This window comes from Mus caroli, chromosome 9, assembly GCF_900094665.2.
Source record: "Mus caroli chromosome 9, CAROLI_EIJ_v1.1, whole genome shotgun sequence".
NCBI classification, from domain to species: Eukaryota; Metazoa; Chordata; class Mammalia; order Rodentia; family Muridae; genus Mus; species Mus caroli.
This window is the reverse complement of record NC_034578.1, coordinates 114,707,954-114,727,226: the sequence shown is the minus strand read 5'-3', so window position 1 is coordinate 114,727,226 and position 19,273 is coordinate 114,707,954. Positions and strand designations below refer to the sequence as shown.

The window sequence follows — 19,273 nt, the reverse complement described above, 5'->3', positions numbered from 1 at the left end:
ATGTTATGGAGTTTGTAACTCCTGGGAAAACACCATAGACTCAATCCAGTTATAATTCAAAGGTTTATTGATTAGCTGCTAGCAGGATGAACAATCTCTGAGCCAAAATTGATATTACCATGCGGGAGGGTTATGGGAATGGACTTTTAAAGGTGAAAGCCACGCAGAGACCTTCATATCTGTACAAGCAAGCAGAAAATTGTTCTGCTCTGCCAAGTTAAGTGATTAAGGCAACTCAAAATAATCTTTGGCAATCTGCTTAAGCAAGTTTCAGAAGCAAAAAAGCAGTCACATAACAAGTAGATTGTCATGGCTGTACGTTTTTGGGTGGGGTCACTGAGTCAGGGTTACTGGGAAACATCTTCCAGGGACTGGAGTCAGAGACAGATGGTGGGTACCAAGATGGATGCCCAGCACAAAATGGAGCTTCTTCAGACATAGCAAAGAGAATGTGAATGACATTAAATTTGTAATTTAGTTTCCACAACCTTAAAGGGGCGATAAGTGCTTCAAACCTTCTTTTTGGGAGTTGGCTGGGAGAAGGGAAACCAAGCAACAAAAGGGTCATTGGTTTAGGTTCTTCATCTGCCTCAGTTGCCGTTGTTTTTGAAGCATTGCTCCATTTTCTTTTCAAAATTATTGGATTAGGAGGTAAAGGTTGTAGTATCCTAAGAAAAGAAGGAAAAAGTTACTTTTTTTTTTTTTGAGACAGGGTCTCTCTCTATCATCCTGGCTGTTCTGGACCTGGCTTTGTAGATCAGCTGGCCTCACAGAGATTCTCCTGCCTTTGGCTCCCGAGTGTTAGGATTAAAGGTGTGTGCTGTTATACCTGGGTAAAAGGAACCTCCCCCCCCCCCCCCCCCCCCAGAGACAGGGTTTCTCTGTGTAGCCTTGGCTGTCCTGGAACTCACTCTGTAGACCAGGCTGGCCTCGAACTCAGAAATTTGCCTGCCTCTGCCTCCCAAGTGCTGGGATTAAAGGCATAGGCCACCACTGCCTGGCTAAAAGTTACCGTTTTAAAATGTACACTTGAGGGCTGGAGAGATGACTCAGCAGTTAAGAGCACTTACTACTCTTCCTAAAGTCCTGAGTTCAAATCCCAGCAACCACATGGTGACTCACAACCATCTATAATGAGATCTGATGCCCTCTTCTGGAGCATCTGAAGACAGCTACAGTGTATTACATATAATAAATAAATAAATCTTTTAAAAAAATGTACACTTGATGAAAAGTTTTTGCATTTAGGGTGTTTAATAATCATGAAGAGAAAGAATAAACCTAGCTTATGATGCAGTTGCTTCCACTCATCCTCTCAGCTCCTGGCAGCCACTGTTTTCTCTCAGTTTGCATGTTCTGAACATCTTACATAAAGGAAAGCTGCTATATGGGTTTTCCATGCAGGACTTCACTAAGTTAGCCTTTTTTTTTTTTTTTTTTTTTTTTTTGTTTGTTTGTTTGTTTTTTTAGGTTTACCCTGTTTTAGCATGTGCCAGTATACATTTCTTGGCTCATTGCTATATCATAAATAGCTATATCACACACATATATGTTTCATATATATATAAAATGTTTATATACATATATATGTGTGTGTGTATGTATATGTGTATATATATATGTATGTGTATATACATATATATATATATATTTATATATTCATATTCCAGCCTTTGCTCCCATTGTCTTGTCTAATGGAACTCCTGCTTTCCTCTTTCACTGCATGGATCCTTTTTTTTTTTTTTTTTTTTTTTTTCGAGACAGGGTTTCTCTGTGTAGCCCTGGCTGTCCTGGAACTCACTTTGTAGACCAGGCTGGCCTCCGCCTGCCTCTGCCTCCCGAGTGCTGGGATTAAAGGCGTGCGCCACCACGCCCGGCTTGCATGGATCCTTTTAATTGCATTGAGCTGTCCAGATAATTCAAAATAATCTTTATCTCTAGATTACTTCCTTCCTTCTGTTCTTCCATCTATCCGTCTGCCCTTCCTTTCTTCCTCCCTTCTTTGTCCGTTTATTGTTGACCGAGTCTCATGCAGCAGGCTGACCTGGAGCTGACTGTGGTTGGGTCTGGCCTAAGACTCAGTCCTTTGCTTGTGCTGCTCGAGTGCTGACGTAGTTGTGCACCTCCATGCTTGGCTTCAGAGCTTTAATTTGGCAATATCTAGCAAGTATTTTTAATAATACTTTTTATACGTAGATGCTTTCCCTGCATGTATGTTTATGTACAGTCGGAGGGCAGAAGAGGGCTTTGAATTCCTTGGAATTGGAGTTAGAGGTGATTGTATACTACTTAGTGGGTGCTGGGGACTAGCTAGTGCTCTTAACCACTGAGCCATCTCTCCAGCCCTAAAATGGATGATGATGATGGTGATATAGGGTAATATGCTTTTAGGTTTTGGAGACTAGAACATTTATGTCTTGGGAGGGAGTGAGTGGGGTCGTTACTTTATGTATTACATGGGATGTAGATCCCTTGTTGTTACTGCTACCTTAGGCTTTTTCCTCAGACTGTTTTCTTTGTTGTTCAGATGAACTGTTGGTCTTGACTCCGAGTTCACAGATTCTCTCCTGATTTGTCCGTCATTGAGCCCCCAGCAAATACTCTTCCTCAGCCACTGTCTGTCTTAGCTGTAGTTCCATTTGGTGCTTCAACTTTTGGGTGCACATCTCTTTTCTTTTCTTTTCTTTTTTTAAGATTGTTCTACTTAATTTTTATGTATGTGTACACTGTCGCGGTCTTCAGACACACCAGAAGAGGGCATCAGATCCCATTACTGGTGGTTGTGAGCCACCGTGTGGCTGCTGGGAACTGAACTCAGGACCTCTTGAAGAGCAGTCTCACTCTCTCCAGCCCTTGGGTGCACATTTCATTCTTCTCTTTTCTTCACATCAAGAGAAAAGATATCTTTGGTGTGCTAAACCAACCTCTGTAGATAATCAGCAGTGTAACCAGTTTAGCCACTGCCGCCAGTCACATTCAGACAAGCAAAATGATCTGGGGCTGAGGATGGGTTGTGTTGCTAGACCTTGTGCTCAGTATTCACAGGGCCCTGTTTTCAGTCTCTAGCACAGCCCCCTCTAGACACATTCCTAAATTGTTACATTTATGTGTGTGTGTATGCATGTGTGCGTGATTGTGGACATACAAATCACAGTACCATAGTGCTTGTGTGTTGAGGTCAGAGGACAGCTTCCAAGAGTCGATTCTTTCCATCATGTAGGTACTGTGGCTGGAACTCAGGTTTTCAGGCTTGGTAGAAAACATCTTTACCCACTGATGCCCCCTATCCTGGCTCCCTGTTTTATCATTGAGAATTTTTATTTATTTATTTATTTATTTTGAAAAAAGGGTTTCTCTGTGTAGTCCTGGCTGTCCTAGAACTCACTCTGTAGACCAGGCTGGCCTCGAACTCAGAAATCCGCCTGCCTCTGCCTCCCAAGTACTGGGATTGAGCGCATGCACCACCACTGCCCGGCGAGAATTTATTTTTTATTATTGTTTTTTGAGATAGGATCTCATGTCTCACTGTCATGAAGCCCAGGCTTATCTCCAGCTTGTCACGTAGCCAAGGATGATTTTGAATTGATCCACCTGCCTGTTTCCTAAGTGCTGGGACATCTTGCATCATGTCATTGATTATATCCCAGACATTGGGCTATTCTGTTGGCAGATTCTTGGCCCCTTTTTAATCTTGTATTTTGGCCAGCAGTACCCTATTTCAGCTTAGTGTGTAGCTTTCCGTCCTGCTTTTGGAAACTGTAATCCTCACGGTGATTTAGTTTTTAGTGCTTTTGCGATGTTGTCAGGATCACTGTGGTCTGTTCCATGTAGCAGGAGCTGTCCTGGCCCCCAGTTCTGCTAAAGGCTGCTTGGCTTGGCATTGCCATAGGTGTGCACAGGGCTGAGTCTGCTTGCCATTATTGAAGATGCAGAGTAGGGGCCATTCCATGCTGCTGCGGGGACATCTGGGCCAGTCCTTGTCCTGGATGAGGACTGGGCAGTGTTTTGACTACGAGTTCAGTGCTGAGCTGCCCTTTTTACAGACCTGTAGGCTCTTCTAGTTTGTTGGCTTGTCTGTGTCTGTTCTTTGTTTCTTGATGACTCTGGGGTGCAGGCCTCTGCTGTTCAGTATGTGAGAGAGGAGGAGAAGGCTCATCATGGATTTCCAGGTCCTGCGCTCTCAGGCCGTCCCCCACCTTCCTATCCCTTCCAAAGCCCGTTGGTGGTTAGTTTTCAGTTGTTTTTATGGTATTTAGTTGTGTTTGGAAAAGAACAAGAAGTATGGGTCTATGCTATCATACTTCAGAACGAGAATCCTAATGAGTTTCCATTTTTTACACTGTTCTTATTGGCTATGGATATGAAATAGCTGAGGCCTTTTTTTTTAATTCTGAATTACAATTTTCTTTCTTTTGTATGTGTGTGTATGAATGTGGGTGCACAAGTGGTGAGTGTGGAGGTCAGAGGACATCTTGTTGGAATCTGGTCTCTCTTTCCTCCATGTGGTCCTTGGGTTTGAACTCACGCTGTCAGGTTTGGAGGCAGGTGGAACCTTTTCCTGCTGAGCCACGGTGCCGCCCCTGAGGTTCTGCAGCTTGTGCTCTGCAGCTTCCTTGGGCGTTTTCCCTCGTCCGTCATCCACGGTGGGACACAGCAGGCTCAGTCTTGATCGTTTAACTGTGTGGTGTTTGATGTGTATTTATTTACATGTGTTTGTTTGCAGGGAGTGGAGCAACTGCCGTGGTCCAGGCAGCTTACTGTGCCCCCAAAAAGGAGAGAGTGGCGATCAAACGGATAAACCTGGAGAAGTGTCAGACCAGCATGGATGAGCTCCTGGTATGCACAGCTCATGCTCCCTCCACGGAGGAGTACGTTCTTAAGAGTTCATGTTAAAAAAAGAGGTGTTTAGTTTCTTTTGAGAAGGTGACTTATTTTTATTAATAAATGATTATAAAATTTGTAAAGTTAAAGTTGAAAAAATTACTTACAATTTTATTACTCTGAGGTTAACATTTAGTACATACATTTTTTTTAGACTGAATATTTTAATTTCTTAGCATTTTTGAGATTTTGCTCTTTTTGTGTATTCACTCTGTCCAGGGACTGGCTTGTACCACTGTCTGTTTGCTCGGGTAGGTTTGGTAACTGTGTGTGTACTATGCACTGAAGAATGTCCATAGTTTAGAGCATATGTCCTAGTATTGTGTGATTGATGTTTGTTCTTATTTATCTGCATGGTGGCTACTTAGTTCTCATTTCTTTAAGTAATACTGTGGGTTTTTGATTCCTGGGTTAAGAATCTTTTAAAAGATACTGTCCTTAGAGAAACAGAGTATCACTGTCTTCTGTATCCTGACGGAGGATGAGAGAGAGAGAGAGAGAGAGAGAGAGAGAGAGAGAGAGAGAGAACACTGGTCCTTTACCTCTACTTATTTTAAAAGCTTGTTTTTTTGTTTTGAGACAAGGTCTCACTACGTACCTCAGGTTACTCTGCAACCCTTAGATTCAGACCATAGATCAGGCAGGCCTTAGACTCTCAGACTCACAGAGATCCACCAGCTTCTGCCTCCTGAGTGCTGAGATTAAAGGCATGTGCCACCTTGTTGGTTTAAAGGTTTTTTAGCGTTTACTGTGGGAGGAGGGGCACTCATGTGCACATGTCCATGTTTGTGGGTCTGCAAGTCAAATGTTGGGTGTCTTCTTCAATTGCTTCCTACCTTATTGTTTGAGGTGAGTCTGGAACTTGCTAGTTGACCTGGCTGACAGTCAAGCCCCAGAGTCTTCCCAGAGCTGGGATCAAAGCATTTGCTATGGCATGCTTTTATGTGGGTTCTGGGAATTGAACTTAGATGGGAGCAATGCTGATAAAAGATATTCTCTGTCCCCCACTCCAGAAAAATTCAACCCCACAGGGATTGTTTTGTATTTCTGTTGTATTCTTGGATTAGCAGTGCAGTCTAAGAATGTAGCCCTGAGTAGGCTATATAGTGAGTTTCAGGACAGCCAGGGCTATATGGAGAAACCTTGTTTCAAAAGGATATGTACTAAGTGCTTAGCAAGGAAATTTAGCTTTAAAAATCATATTTTGAGGCAGGGTTTCTCATTATAATAAATGGCTGTTCTAGAGTTTGATATGTAAACCAGCCTGGCCTTGGATTTAGAGATCTGCCTGCCTTTGCCTCTTTAAGTACTGGGATTAAAGGTGTATGCTAAGGGGCTTGGCTCATTCATATATTTTCTGTTATTATTTTTGCAGAGTTAGCAGTCAGATGTAGGGTGTGTATATGCTAGTAAATGCTGCACTGCAGAGGTTTTATATCCTGTGAGTTGTTCTTTGTTTTGCTTAACATAGAAATATAATAGCCCCTTTGGGGACCTTCCTAAATCATATGGTATTCAAAAGCGGTAATCTACCATACTGGGTGGATTGATATTTTTATTTTATAGTGATTTTTTTTTCTCCAGTGGAGCTGGAGAGTTGGTGCAGTGATTAAGAGCCCTTGTTGCTCTCATAGAGAACCCACTCAGTACCACACACAGTTTACCATCATGTGTAACTTCAGTTGTAGGGGAGTTGATGCCTTCTTCTGACCTCCATCAATGCCAGACATGCACTCAGTGCTTATATATACATTATTCACATATGTAAAATAATAAAATATAAATGTAAAGTATATATTTTTAAAAGGTCAGTGATAGAAAAGTTGGGAATAGACTGTAAAGGCATTCACTGATGATGACCTGAGTTTAACCTCTAGGACCCACAAGGTGGAAGTAAAGAAAAACTTCCCAAAATGGTTCTCTGAATGTCTGTCTGTAAGCACATCATGACAGCATGCACAGATGCATGTAAGCATGTTTTCCATCTCTCTCTCTCTCTCTCTCTCTCTCTCTCTCTCTCTGTCTCTCTGTCTCTCTGTCTCTGACAACAAAAGGCAGGGATTGCCTGCCTGTCTACAAGTTTTTCCATTGCCCCCTCCTTTCTTTTTATTTATGGTGCCAGGCAGTAGACCCAGGTCTTGCCTGCCAGGCAGGGAGCAAAGTGCTGAGCTGCCTCTCTGTAGAACACCACGGTCTCAAATTGAGTTGGATGACCGGTGTAGACCACTCTGAGTACTAGGGAATGACTGGAACGAAGGGAAGCATAGTAGTGTGATTCTGTATTAGACAGAGCAGATGAAGCGTCAACTGGAGATGACACATGCATGGGAGCAAGCAATGGGCGCTGTGGTGATCTTGTCACCTCTGGTAAGAAACGTAGGTTGGAGGAGGGGCTTGTAATCCTATTTCAAGATCCTGGGGTAACAGTTGCGACTAGTCTTAGAGCACCATTTGAACCTTGGGCCAGCAGTGAAGATAAAGACAGTCGGTGAATTTTGAATTAATTCTGTTAAAATAAAAATAACCAGCCAGGCTGTGGTGGTGCACACCTTTAATCCCAGCACTTGGGAGGCAGAAGCAGGGGGATTTCTAAATTCAAGGCCAGCCTGGTCTACAAAGTGAGTTTCAGGACAGCCAGGGCTACACAGAGAAACCCTGTCTCGAAGAAACAAAACAAAACAAAAAAACAAAAAACCAAAAAACCCCTAAACAAACAACAAAAACATCCCTCCCCACAGTAAAGCTGGAATTTAAGAATTCTGATGTGTGGGGCTGAAGAGATGGCTCAGTAGTTAAGAGCACTAGCTGCTACTCCAGAGGACCTAGGTTTACTTTTCAGCAACTAGCTCTAACTCTGAACTCCAGTCTTAGGGGACCTGATGCCTTTTGGCTGTGAAGACATCAGGTTCACACGTGGTGCACTAACATATGTGCCCACAAACACTCTTGCACATTAAAAACAATATGTAACAGTATCTATCTGCCATTTGCCTTTTTTGTGTGGTTGATGGGTGTCTGTGTACAGTTTGTTCTCTCAGTTCACAGAAGGCCAGAGCTGAGGATTAGGAATTCAAGGTCATACTCAGCTACATAGTGATCTTGAGGCTGACCTGGGTTATGCGAGATCCTGGACCCTGTATTAGGGTTTATTGCCGTGAATAAACACTATGACCATGGCAGCTCGTAAAGGGAAACATTTAACTGGGGCTGGCTTACAGTTCAGGGGTTCAGTCCATCATCATCGTGGCAGAAAACCTAGTGCCATGCAGGGAGGCATGGTGCTGGAGAAGTAGCTGAGCCTTTCACATCTGGACCAATAGGCAGCAGGAAAAGAGTAAGACCCTGGACCCCCAGTGACACACTTCCTGCAACAAAGTCACCTACTTCAGCAAGGCCATACTTCTTAATAGTGCTATCTGTTAGTCTATGGGGATCATTCTTACTCAAACTGCCACACCCCGAAACCCATGGATTCCTTTTATTTATTTTCAGTTTTTAGGTTGTTTTTTATTTGATGTGATGGATCCCATCGAAAACAAGTAGTTTCTGTTTTATACGCGTGCTTTCAAAATACGGTGACAAGGGGATAAATAAATAGGTTTTCAGACTCTTTGTTTTAGTTAACCTTCTCCCAACTCTCATTTCTCCCATCCCCCGTCTATGCCCCACTCAAAACCTTTTTACTTAAAAAAGAGGGGGAAAAAAAACCCAAAAAGCAAGGCTGGCGAGGTGACGGAGCTCAGAAAGTGCATGAAGGCCCGGGTTTGATCTGGGTGTGAAATTTGCAGGAAAGTGGATGGAATTAAAAATAACTACATCAAGTGAGGAATGAGGGAACTTAGTATTCAGTACAGAAAAGCAAATGCTGCGTTCTACTTCATATGTGAATCCCTGCTTGACATGTCTAAATTTGTGCTCAACTTGGAGTACCTGTAGAAACCAGGAAACTAGAAGTCTAGAAGTGTGTGTGTGTGTGTGTGAAGGTCAGAGGTCAGGCCTGGCCGGCATCTTTCCTTGGCAGCTGTCAGCAGTGGCTTTTGTTTTTGAATTTTGTCTTTATGAATATGGGTGTTTGCCTCTATGTTTGTGTACTGTGTGCCTGCCTGGTGCCCCCCATAGGCCAGAATAGACATCACTGGGCCGCCTGGGACTGGAGTTGCTGAGGCTTGTGAGACACCATGGTGGTACAAGCCCAAGTCCTTTGAAAGAGCAGCTGTGCTCTTCACTGCTGAGCTAGTTCCCGTAAACATTGTTTTAGAGGCAGAATCTGTCGTTGGCATGGAGCTAACAGGTTAGGGAAGGTTAGTTGGCCCGTGAGCTTTAGAGACCCAATTATCTCTTCTTCCTAGTGCTGGAACTACCAGGTCATGTCATGCAGCTTTAGGTAAATTCTAGGATTCAGCTTAGGTCCTCTTCTTTTTAATATCAGTTTTAGGTCATAAGGCCAATAACCTACTAAGTTTTTTTGTTTGTTTTTTGTTATTTCGAGACAGGGTTTCTCTGTGTAGCCCTGGCTGTTCTGGAACTTGCTCTGTAGGCCAGGCTGGCCTGGAACTCAGAGATTTGCCTGCCTCTGCCTCCCGAGTGCACCACCTCCTGACTACTTTTGTTGTTGTTTGTTTGTTTGTTTTGTTTTCAGTTCAGTGTTTATATATTTTGAGGGGGACCTATAAATAATTTACAACTCACAGTTATCTGTTCACTAGACAATACACAGAGGCAATGGGGTCCCTATATGTAGTTAGTAACAGTAGCAGAAGAATAGAAGTGTCAAACTTCACAGATGAAAAGTTTGTTAGCATTGGTACAAGAACATCTTGAGGCATGGCTTATTCTGTATGGATGAAGAACTGACTCAATTGTCTGAATGGAAAGTTGTGTAAATCACAGGAATCAAGGTGAGTTTCAAAGCAAAGAAAAGCCATCATTAAGAAAGAAATGGGAGGGACTGGAGAGATGACTCGGTGGTTAAGAGCAGTAGCTGCTCTTCCAGAGAACCCAGCTTCAATTCTCAGAACCCATTTGGCAGCTCACAACTGTCTGTAACCTATGGTTCAGGTGATCCAACTCCCACACGGACATGAATCCAGGCCAAACACCAGTGCACACAAAAAATTAATAATAAAATTACGTTAAAAAAAGAAATGGAATGGGGAAAGGTGGTGACTCAGTCCTTTAATCCCAGCACCCGGGAGGCAGAGGCAGGTGGATCTCTGAGTTCTAGGAAAGCCAGGGCTATACAGAGAAACCCTGTGTCAAAACAACAGCAACAAGAAAACAACAAAAGTGGGTGGTGGTGGGGACAAATTTAAAAGCTAAAGACACAGTACAGTGTTCAGTGCCTGTCTATCATGTGAGGCTCTAAGTTCAAGCCTAACCAATAAATTAAGTAAATAAAGTTGTGCCAGGCGTGCATAGCATTGATTCCATACTCAGGAGGTAAAAGCAGGTGGATCTCACTGAGTTCCAGGCCAGCCTAGTCTACAGACAGACCCCATTTTTAAAACATGAGAGAAAAGAAGGAAGCAAGAAAAAGGAAGGCAGGCTTGGCTGACTGTGAAACACTTTGAAGGAGCAATCTCGACGGCAAGGGTAGACTTGATAGGTGGTTTAAGGAGATTGTCGGAGATTTAAGTGAGGATGATAGATGCTTGCGTGGCATTTGTGTTTATTCAGAAGAGAAAAAGTGTAACTGGAATAGGTGTTATGGTAGAGGGAGATTCTCCGCCTTGAGGACGGTTGTTGAGGAGGCTAGGCTGTCAGTCTTTATTGTCCTTGATAGTCTCCTGCTAGAAAACTCTAGAAATAAGCAGTTTCTCAGGTTACAGCTCAGAGTGTAGCCTACCACATAAAGCTGCAGCTTGTCCCCAGGCCTTCATACTGCTTGTCACTGCTGCCCAGTCCTGTCTCTCACCACTCCCCTCGGCCAGCTTCCAAGTTTGTTGTTTACAGCTCCTCTTTACCTTTCGGCTCCTCCCTTTGGTGTATATTCCCTTTTTAACTTTTTGAAACTGGAAATTGAACCTTGGCCTGATGTGTGCTAAGCAAGCGCTCTATCACTGGGTTTTAAGCTTTTATAGACAGTTCTAAGCTTGAAGATTTGTAAGAGTCCTGATGCTCTCTCAGCTTCTCTAATATGAATGTAACCATAGGTCTATACCGAAGACTGAGCTGTCTATTGTTGTGTGGGGAGTAGTTGTCTCTAGTCTTCATTTATTTCCTAAATTGCAGCCAGAGTGATTTGTGAATATATATATACACACATATATAGACATACACATATATATGTTTTATATATATGTACACACACACAGATATATGCTAAATTTTTAATATACTCAAAATGACCCCTGGTTCCAGGGAATTAAACAATCAAGAGCGTTTCACTGTCAGTGCGGTAGGACTTCAGAGAGCTTGCTGGTTGTGCCTCTTACTTTTTGTGTCTCTCTAGTGGACTCCTTTGGTTTTTATTAAGCTATTTTTCTGTTGTCATGGTATTCTTTAACTTCTTTACCAGACTGTCAGCTTTATGAGGGTTTGTGGTGGTTAGCAGTTGGGCCTGACACAGTTGGTACAGCAGTCACTTAATAAATACACGTATGACCTGCTCAGTCAGAGGTCTCTGCAGGCCATTGTGCTGCCGTTTGCTTCTTTGCTTTTCAGCCAGGGATTCACCAAGTAACCCTGGCTGGCCTGGACTTTTCTCTGTATAGACCAAGGTGGCCCTGAACTCAACATCTCTTTGTGCTTCCCTTCCAGCTGCTGTGATTAGAGGCATGTGCCATCATACCTGGCCTGATGCCAATTTTAAAAAAGATTTGGTATTTTAATTATGCATATGTTTGTGTTTCTGTGTGGTGGTAGGTATGTGCACACACACGTGGGTACCTGCAGAAGTCAGAGATAGCAGATCCCTTTGAGTTGGAGTTAACGTCAGTTGTGAGCTGCCCAATGTACATATTGGGAACAGAACTCAGGTCCTCTGCAAGAGCAGCCAGTATACATTCATAACTGCTGCTATGTCTCCAGCCCTTATGCTACCAACTTTTACCTCAAGCTGGGCTCTATTTTCTTCTTGAACTTGTGGAACCTTAAGACCCTTTGCTGACTTGAATAGGAGGTAGACTTGCAGATCAGCTGCTTCAGCTGTTGGGGGCTGGGAGCTTGTAGCTAGACTTAAAAGAAGAATGTTAGGCTAAGGAAAGGGAGAAATGGGGCTTTCTTAGGTATGGATGGAGCTTTTCTAAGGAAGTTATTTTCTGTTCCTTTTTATGGTTCTTTCCCAGTGGTTGTCTCAACCCTGAGTTGGGGTGACATTTGACATTTGCGTGGGATTACGCTGAAGTCAGTTATCTTGGCAGTCTTTTGGTAGCCACCTGAGATCCACCCAGCTTGTTTGCCTTGCTGGTGTCCTATCCATGATTAAGGCAGTGTAACAGTTGTGCCTTAAATCGATCTCACATATTGTGTCATACTTAAATATTACTATGGGGCTGGGAATGTGGCTCAGTTCCTAAATGCTGGGTGGGATGCCACTTGCCTTTAATTCCATACTGCTCTAGTTCCTCAAAGTCTGTAGGACTACACTGAGCTCCCAGCTCCTCCCAAAGGGCTCTTCTGTCATCCTTGCCTGTCTTAGCTGTTTGCTCCTGTTGATTCTTGTAATGTTTAATATGATTACTAATTTGCTATGTACAAGCTGACCTATGTGTTCCTTTTTGCATGCACATATTTTACCTGAAGTCCTGTCTAACTTGCCTAAGCACTAATAGGCAAGTGCTTTTTTCCTTTTCCTCTCCTATTTACTGAGTTTTATAAGTTAAGGGGCCTTGCAAAAACCTCTGCTGGTGTCTTTAGGGCTTGCAAAATATATACAAGGTCTTTGGTTCAAATAAATTTGCCTTTAAGTAAAAAAGATGAAAAAATAGCATTTACTGAGCACTTCATTTATTATTTTTAAAGATTGAAAATAAATGCTTCTGTTCCAGGCTCTAAGGCATGAGCATGAATAAATGGAAAGCTGTATAAAGCTTTCCATCCAGCAGATATTTATTAGAGGTGTACATGTGTGTCAGGCACAATGGTGAATGCAGAGAATTCCCTTAGTTTTTGTTGAGCTCACAGTTCTGTGGGGAGGTGTGTGCAGAATAACTCGGCAGTGAGTGTAGGAGCTAGAGATGACTCGGTGATTCTAAGCATTGCTATCCTCCTGGGGACCCAAGGCAGGTAGCTCACAACTGCCTGTAATTTTAACATCTCCAAGTGATCCATTGCCCTCCTCTGACTTTCATGGGTACATGGGTGCATGCACCCCAAATAAGAATAATTAAAGAATTGGTGTAGGTTCTATTTTAAGCACATACATGTGTGTAAGTGTGTATGCATGTATGCTTGAGTGTGTGTCTGTGTGTGCATGCACACACATTGTTCATATCAGGCATCAAACTAAGGATCTAGTACATGTTTGGCAAGTACTCTACTTAAGCTTACATCTTCAGCTCCATGATGGTTGGGAAAACAGGATTTAGTAGTTGTTGGTTTTATGAGATAGGGTCTTTGTGTAGCCCAGGGGGCTGGAGGAATAGGTCAGTGGTTAAGAGCTCTGGCTGCTCTTCCAGATGACCCAGGTTCAACTTCAACTCACATGGTCACTTACAAGTATCCATAACTCCAGTTCCAAGGATCTGATGCCCTCTTCTGACCTCCACAGCCACCAGGCATGCAGAGACATACATTCGGACAAAACACGCATACTCATAAAATAAAATAAATATTTAAAACAAATCTCTATGGAGCCGAATCTGTCCTTATTTCTCTTGCCTTCCCCTCCCAGGTGCTAGGACTGCACACATGTGCCAGCCCGTATGGGAGTCTCGTTCTTGCCTTCATGTAGGCCCCAGCCTGACAGAACCAGACAGTTAAGCACATACTACATGCACTGTGTAGTCTTCATTTGCTGTGAGGGAGGTGGTGCACAAGAAGGTGCTTTGAGTTATTGGGACTCCAGTCCAAGGCCTCTCCTTCCAGAAAAGTAAAGTTGTTACAGTGCCTTTATTTTAATAATAATGATAGTGATGATGATGATGATGATAGTAGAAGCAGCAGCTGCAACATCATCACCTGATGAACCTCAATGCCCCGGAAAAATGGTAAAAGAAAGTCCACTGAAACCGGATTGCTAAGTGAAGATGCTGTGGGAATACAGAGGGAACCTTGGGTTTGAGGCCCAGAGACAGAAGCATTAAGTCTGTGTGTCTGCATCATAGGAGTGGGGTCAGAAGGGACAGGGTAAGAACAGAGGGGCTGCTTTACTCGGGGTTCCTTAAAACATTTCTGATCCTTTGTTCATTTGCATTTTATAACCCAAGATAGAATTAGGCTTTGGCACAGGGTTCACTACTCTGGATTTAGTTTATAACTGTCCATTTCAGTGTATTTCTCTTTGTAAAAATTATTAAGTCTTCTCACAAAAATCAGATGACCTGATATTTTTTAAGATAAAACAACCCCCACAAACAGACAAACATCCTCTACCTTCTGTTTATTAGTGATTATTCTCTGTGGGCCTGATCTTCTAGGTGGTTACTCAGGGATGCCTTGTGTGATAAGCAGTGAGTATCTGTGGTTTCAGAGATTCTCAGTGCAGTGTGTACAGTGAGTAGAGTCAGAAGTGATGGAGGGAAACCTAGACAGTTTCTGGTTTAGCCTTTTTGAGGGAAGGGTGGGGGTTTTGAGACAGGATTTCTCTGGGTAGCTGTGGCAGTCCTGGAACCCATTCTGTAGGCCAGACCTCAAACTCAGAAATCTGTCTGTCTCTGCCTCCCTAGTGCTGGGATTAAAGGTGTACATCACAGCCACCTGGCCTGGTTCAGCCTTTTGAGACAGGATCTGGCTTCCTGTGCATCTTGGTCAGACTGGTCACTAACTCTCTGACTTCGTCCTTCTTCTCAAGTCCCAGGATTAGAGATGTGTGCTGCTTTGCCTGGCTCCAGTGTAGCCATTCATGAAGAAATTAGTTCCTTGGAAATCCCAGAAAAGATTGTAACATAGTTCTGGGGTGGCCAGATCTAGATTTGCTTAATTATAGGGATTGTTTTAAGCTGAAATTTAGTCAACAACCATGTGTTTTTTCTTTGTAGAAAGAAATCCAAGCCATGAGCCAATGCCATCATCCTAACATTGTGTCTTACTACACATCTTTTGTGGTAAAGGATGAGCTGTGGCTCGTCATGAAGCTGCTAAGTGGAGGTGAGTAGACTACAGTAGAATGCTAAGTTTTATTAGGTTAAAAATGTAATATTTTCCAGCAAGCAGAGGCGGGCAGCTCTTTGTGAGTTCAAGGCCAACTTGATCTACATATCAAGTTCCAGGTCAACCAGAGCTACTTATTCAGTGTGATCCTATCTAAAAAAATAAATAAATAAAAAGTTTTTTCATCCTGATAGGGTTTTGTGGATATTTTGCATTTGAGGAGATATTGAGAATGCAGTTTCAATAAAAACAAATGCTAGTGTGTAGCTGTGATAGGTTAACACTTTTCATTTGGCCATTTGGCCTCTGACATCTCTTAACTTAGTATGGTTTCCTCCCCTTCCTTTTAGGACATAAACTGAAAGATTTTGTCCATTTAAGTTGATTGATTTGATTCTTCTGTTTTGATGTCACCTATAGTCTCTATGTCTGTCTCTAGCACACTAAGCATTAGATTGAAAGTTCAGCTTGATCAAATTCAGGCCAAGTCTCTTTAGATCTGGAGTATTGACCATTCCTCAGTGCATCACATCAGGAAGTGTTTCCTGTCTAAGTGGGTCTTTAATAGTAACATTTATTTTGTTTGCTTAAGATTGTGACAACCCAGCTGGGCGTGGTGTCGCACGCCTGTAATCTCAGCACTTGGGAGGCAGAGGCAGGTGGATTTCTGAGTTTGAGGCCAGCCTGGTCTACAAAGTGAGTTCCAGGACAGCCAGGGCTACACAGAGAAACCCTATCTCAAAAACCAAAAAAACAAAACAAAACAAAACAAAAGAGATTGTGACCACCCAAGCTTCTCTCTGAAAACTTTTCTTGTAGCTCTCAGGAAATCTGTGAAATGAAACTTTGACACTATTGTCTACAGTTTATTATTTTAGCATCTAGTCCTTGTTTAAATCAAGTAATTCATTAGAAGTTATTTTTATTGCTGCATTGTTTCTTTTGTAAATATAAGGTGATTGTTTTTTAAGATTTATTTCTTTTTTTTTTATATGGGTAAACTAACTGTCTTCATGTACACCAGAGGAGGACGTTGGATCCCAATACTGATAGTTGTGAGCCACCATGTGGTTGCTGGGAATTGAACTCAGGACCTCTGGAAGTGCAGCCAGTGCTCTTAACCTCTGAGCCATCTCACCAGCCCTCCTGGGTTTTTTTTGTTTGTTTGTTTTTGATTTTTAAAAGAGGAACCTCGCCTTATTAACTGAGGCTCTTTAATCTCTATTATAGTTCCCATTAAAAAGGCAGAGTAAAAAGATTGAGGGCATATAAGATGGCGCATCTGGTGAAACACTTGCTGTGAGGTGTAAGCCTAGTGCTTTCTTGGGTCTCCGGGACCTGTGTGAAGGCTGGATTCGAGCGCAGCTCCATAAGGGTGCCCTCTGACCACATGTGCACTGGAGCATACAAGCTGCCCTCAGGAGCAAAGAAACATTCAAGTATATTTTAAGGATTGATGCTGGCCTAGAGAGAGCTGGCTTAGTAGTTTTAAGACAATCTGTTGCTGTTGCAGAAGGCTGATCTCCCTTCCCAGCAGCTATGTGGTAGCCTACAACCACCCACAACTCCAGTTCCTGGAGAGCCAATGCCTTCTGACCTCCAGGGATACCAGGCATGGATGTAGTGCATATTTATACACTGATGTAAAATACTCACACATAAAGCAAATCTAAAATAACTTTAAAACAATTGATTGTTGAGCTTGGTATGATGGTTCATGCCTGTAATCTTAGCATATGAGCATATAAGAGGCTACGGCAGGAAGATTTCAATCTGGGGCAGGCTTAGAATGGCTTCTTGCTATTTGATTCACACCCTCTCTTACTCCTTCCCTTCCCCTCTTTGTTCGTGTATATGTTTGAGTGTACATGTGCACACACATGTTGATGTTTTTGTGTGTTTGTGTTAACTTTAATTTTTTATTTTTTTAGATGCCCCACCTTCCTTTTTTTGAGACAGGATCTTTCATTGCCCTGGTCTTTGCCAAGTAGCCTAGGCTGGCTGGCCAGTAAACCACTGGGGTCTTATATTCCCTACCCAGTAATCTCTGCTGCATTTGTAATGCCTACCCAGGGCTGGGGTTGTTGGTATGGTCACCATATCTAGCCTTTTCTTTCAAGTGGGTTCTGGGAACTGAACTCAGGTCCTGGTCCTTGCTTTTTTACTGGCTGAGCTGTCTTCCCAGTCATATTCAGATTTTCTCAGGTTCACATTTGTATCCCTTTTTCCCCAGATCTATAGTCAGCCAATATTCTAAGAAGTGTTGACATTTCTTCTCAAGACTGGCATTACACAGCCTTAACTTAAGTGCTTGGATAGTCCAGTGCTGTGGCCTCTAAGAGTCCAGTGCACTTAGAGCTTGGAAATACTGTATGTTATAAATAAATCATAATTTCACAATAATATTTTCCATTGGATATAATATACATTTATACAACTTAATATTATACTTGAATTGGATTTCTCTTGCACAGAAAATGTTGATTCCTCCAGTCTTAGAATAATTATGTATTTTTCTTGTAGAATATATGTAATATACACAAGTACATGGACAGTTAGCATGTATAGATTGAACTTTTTTAGTGTTATCTGAAGACACATGCTATTTATAGTGATATATCTATTTTTCCTCCTTTGGTAAGGCTCGGGTTGGAATGTGTAGCATAGTTGGGAGGACTTGTGAGTGATAGGACCTCAGCCTTCCCGTCCCGTGTTGCTTAGTTTCTGTGTGCCTGCCTGTGGGGTTTTGTAAGAGAATGTGAGTTTCCATCTTACAGTGTGTCATTGTAGAAAAAAGAATCCACATTTACTTAATTTGCAGTTTTGGTGTGATAGTTTACTTCATACTTCCTCAGAGAAACATAGGCTTTAGAATAAAATATACCTTTCTCTTTAGAAAGTGTCTCTCACTAGAAGAGCATTTCAGGTCTTTTGACTGAGCATGCCTTCCTGTGCTCCTGGGTGTTGATAAGGGTGACTGGAGCTGGTAGACGTGAAGGTGCTTTCCTGTAGGTGGTGCACAAAGCAGCTCACTTATACTAGGAGCCTGCCCTTGCTATCTGATGCTTTCAGCGTAGCCAGAATCACCTTTTTGTTTTAATCCCATTAGTGACACACTGGAGAAACTGGATTGCTTTGTTAAAGGCCCGTTTCATATGATGGTTGCTAACACCAACCACCTTTCAAGATGGTGGTCAAGCATGGTTCTTTTCAGTATGGACAGATATGGGAACATTAGGTAATATTGTATCTTTTGTTATTGATCACCTATAGCACAATTGTCTTTATTTGTGATTTATAAATATGTATGATACAGAGTTTTCCATGTTTTGAAAAACAGTTTCATGATAAATGGGAGTGTCTGCTTAATTCTCATCACTTTCCTATGTGCTCACCCGTCTTTTCTACACTCTGTCCTGCAACGAGACACATTAACTGTCTGGTTAAAGATCCCTGTTCCTCTCTCTAGGATTCTGATCACAGGCAGTTGGATGTGAAAAGGATAAAGTATTTTTTAACTTGCTTGTTTTCTTTCCTTGTCTTAGGTTTCCTGGGTCAGTGTCTGATTTTTCCAACCTAGCACTAGGATACTTAAAGTATGCCTTCGTCATAATTCTTTATATAATTACATATATTTTTATAAGTCAACATTCTTAATATATATCTATGTATATTATGATATATAATATATACATATATATATATTTAAATAGTAAAAGTTCTATGTTTTTTAAGATGGTGAAATCTTTTACTGTTATAGAAGAAATGTTTAAACTTAATAGGTATATTAAGCCATATTTAGAAAACAAACTAGAACTATATTCACCATATTTGTACACACACACATACACAAACATACACATACATATGTATATATACATACATACATACATACATACATATATTTTTTAACTTACATTAAGGAATTTTATTCTGATATTTCCAGCAATAAGAAAAAAACCACTATATATGTTTAGTTTAAATTAATTTTTTATTGGTTTGGTTTGGGGGTAGAGTCTTTATATAGTATTGGCATTTATTAGTATTCTGATAAATCTTTAGACCCATTTTCTGTCCAAATATCTGTTTCTGCAATTTGTTAACACAACACTGCGGTGAAAGACTTTTAGAAATCCAGGTA

General features: G+C 41.9%; 1 protein-coding gene across 2 annotated transcripts in view; it reads left to right on the top strand.

Annotated features, from left to right (window-relative positions):
- The window catches only part of Oxsr1 (oxidative stress responsive kinase 1), an 83,154-nt gene that overhangs the window by 12,896 nt on the left and 50,985 nt on the right, over positions 1-19,273 (top strand). The window contains exons 2-4 of one of the 2 annotated variants that reach the window (XM_029481498.1): positions 4,724-4,836; positions 15,021-15,129; positions 18,242-18,370. In XM_029481498.1, coding sequence (XP_029337358.1) covers positions 18,358-18,370 — 13 coding nt within the window. In that variant the 5' untranslated portion in view covers positions 4,724-4,836; positions 15,021-15,129; positions 18,242-18,357. The remainder of the gene's footprint in view (positions 1-4,723; positions 4,837-15,020; positions 15,130-18,241; positions 18,371-19,273) is intronic. The other variant, XM_021172478.2, reaches the window with a different exon arrangement.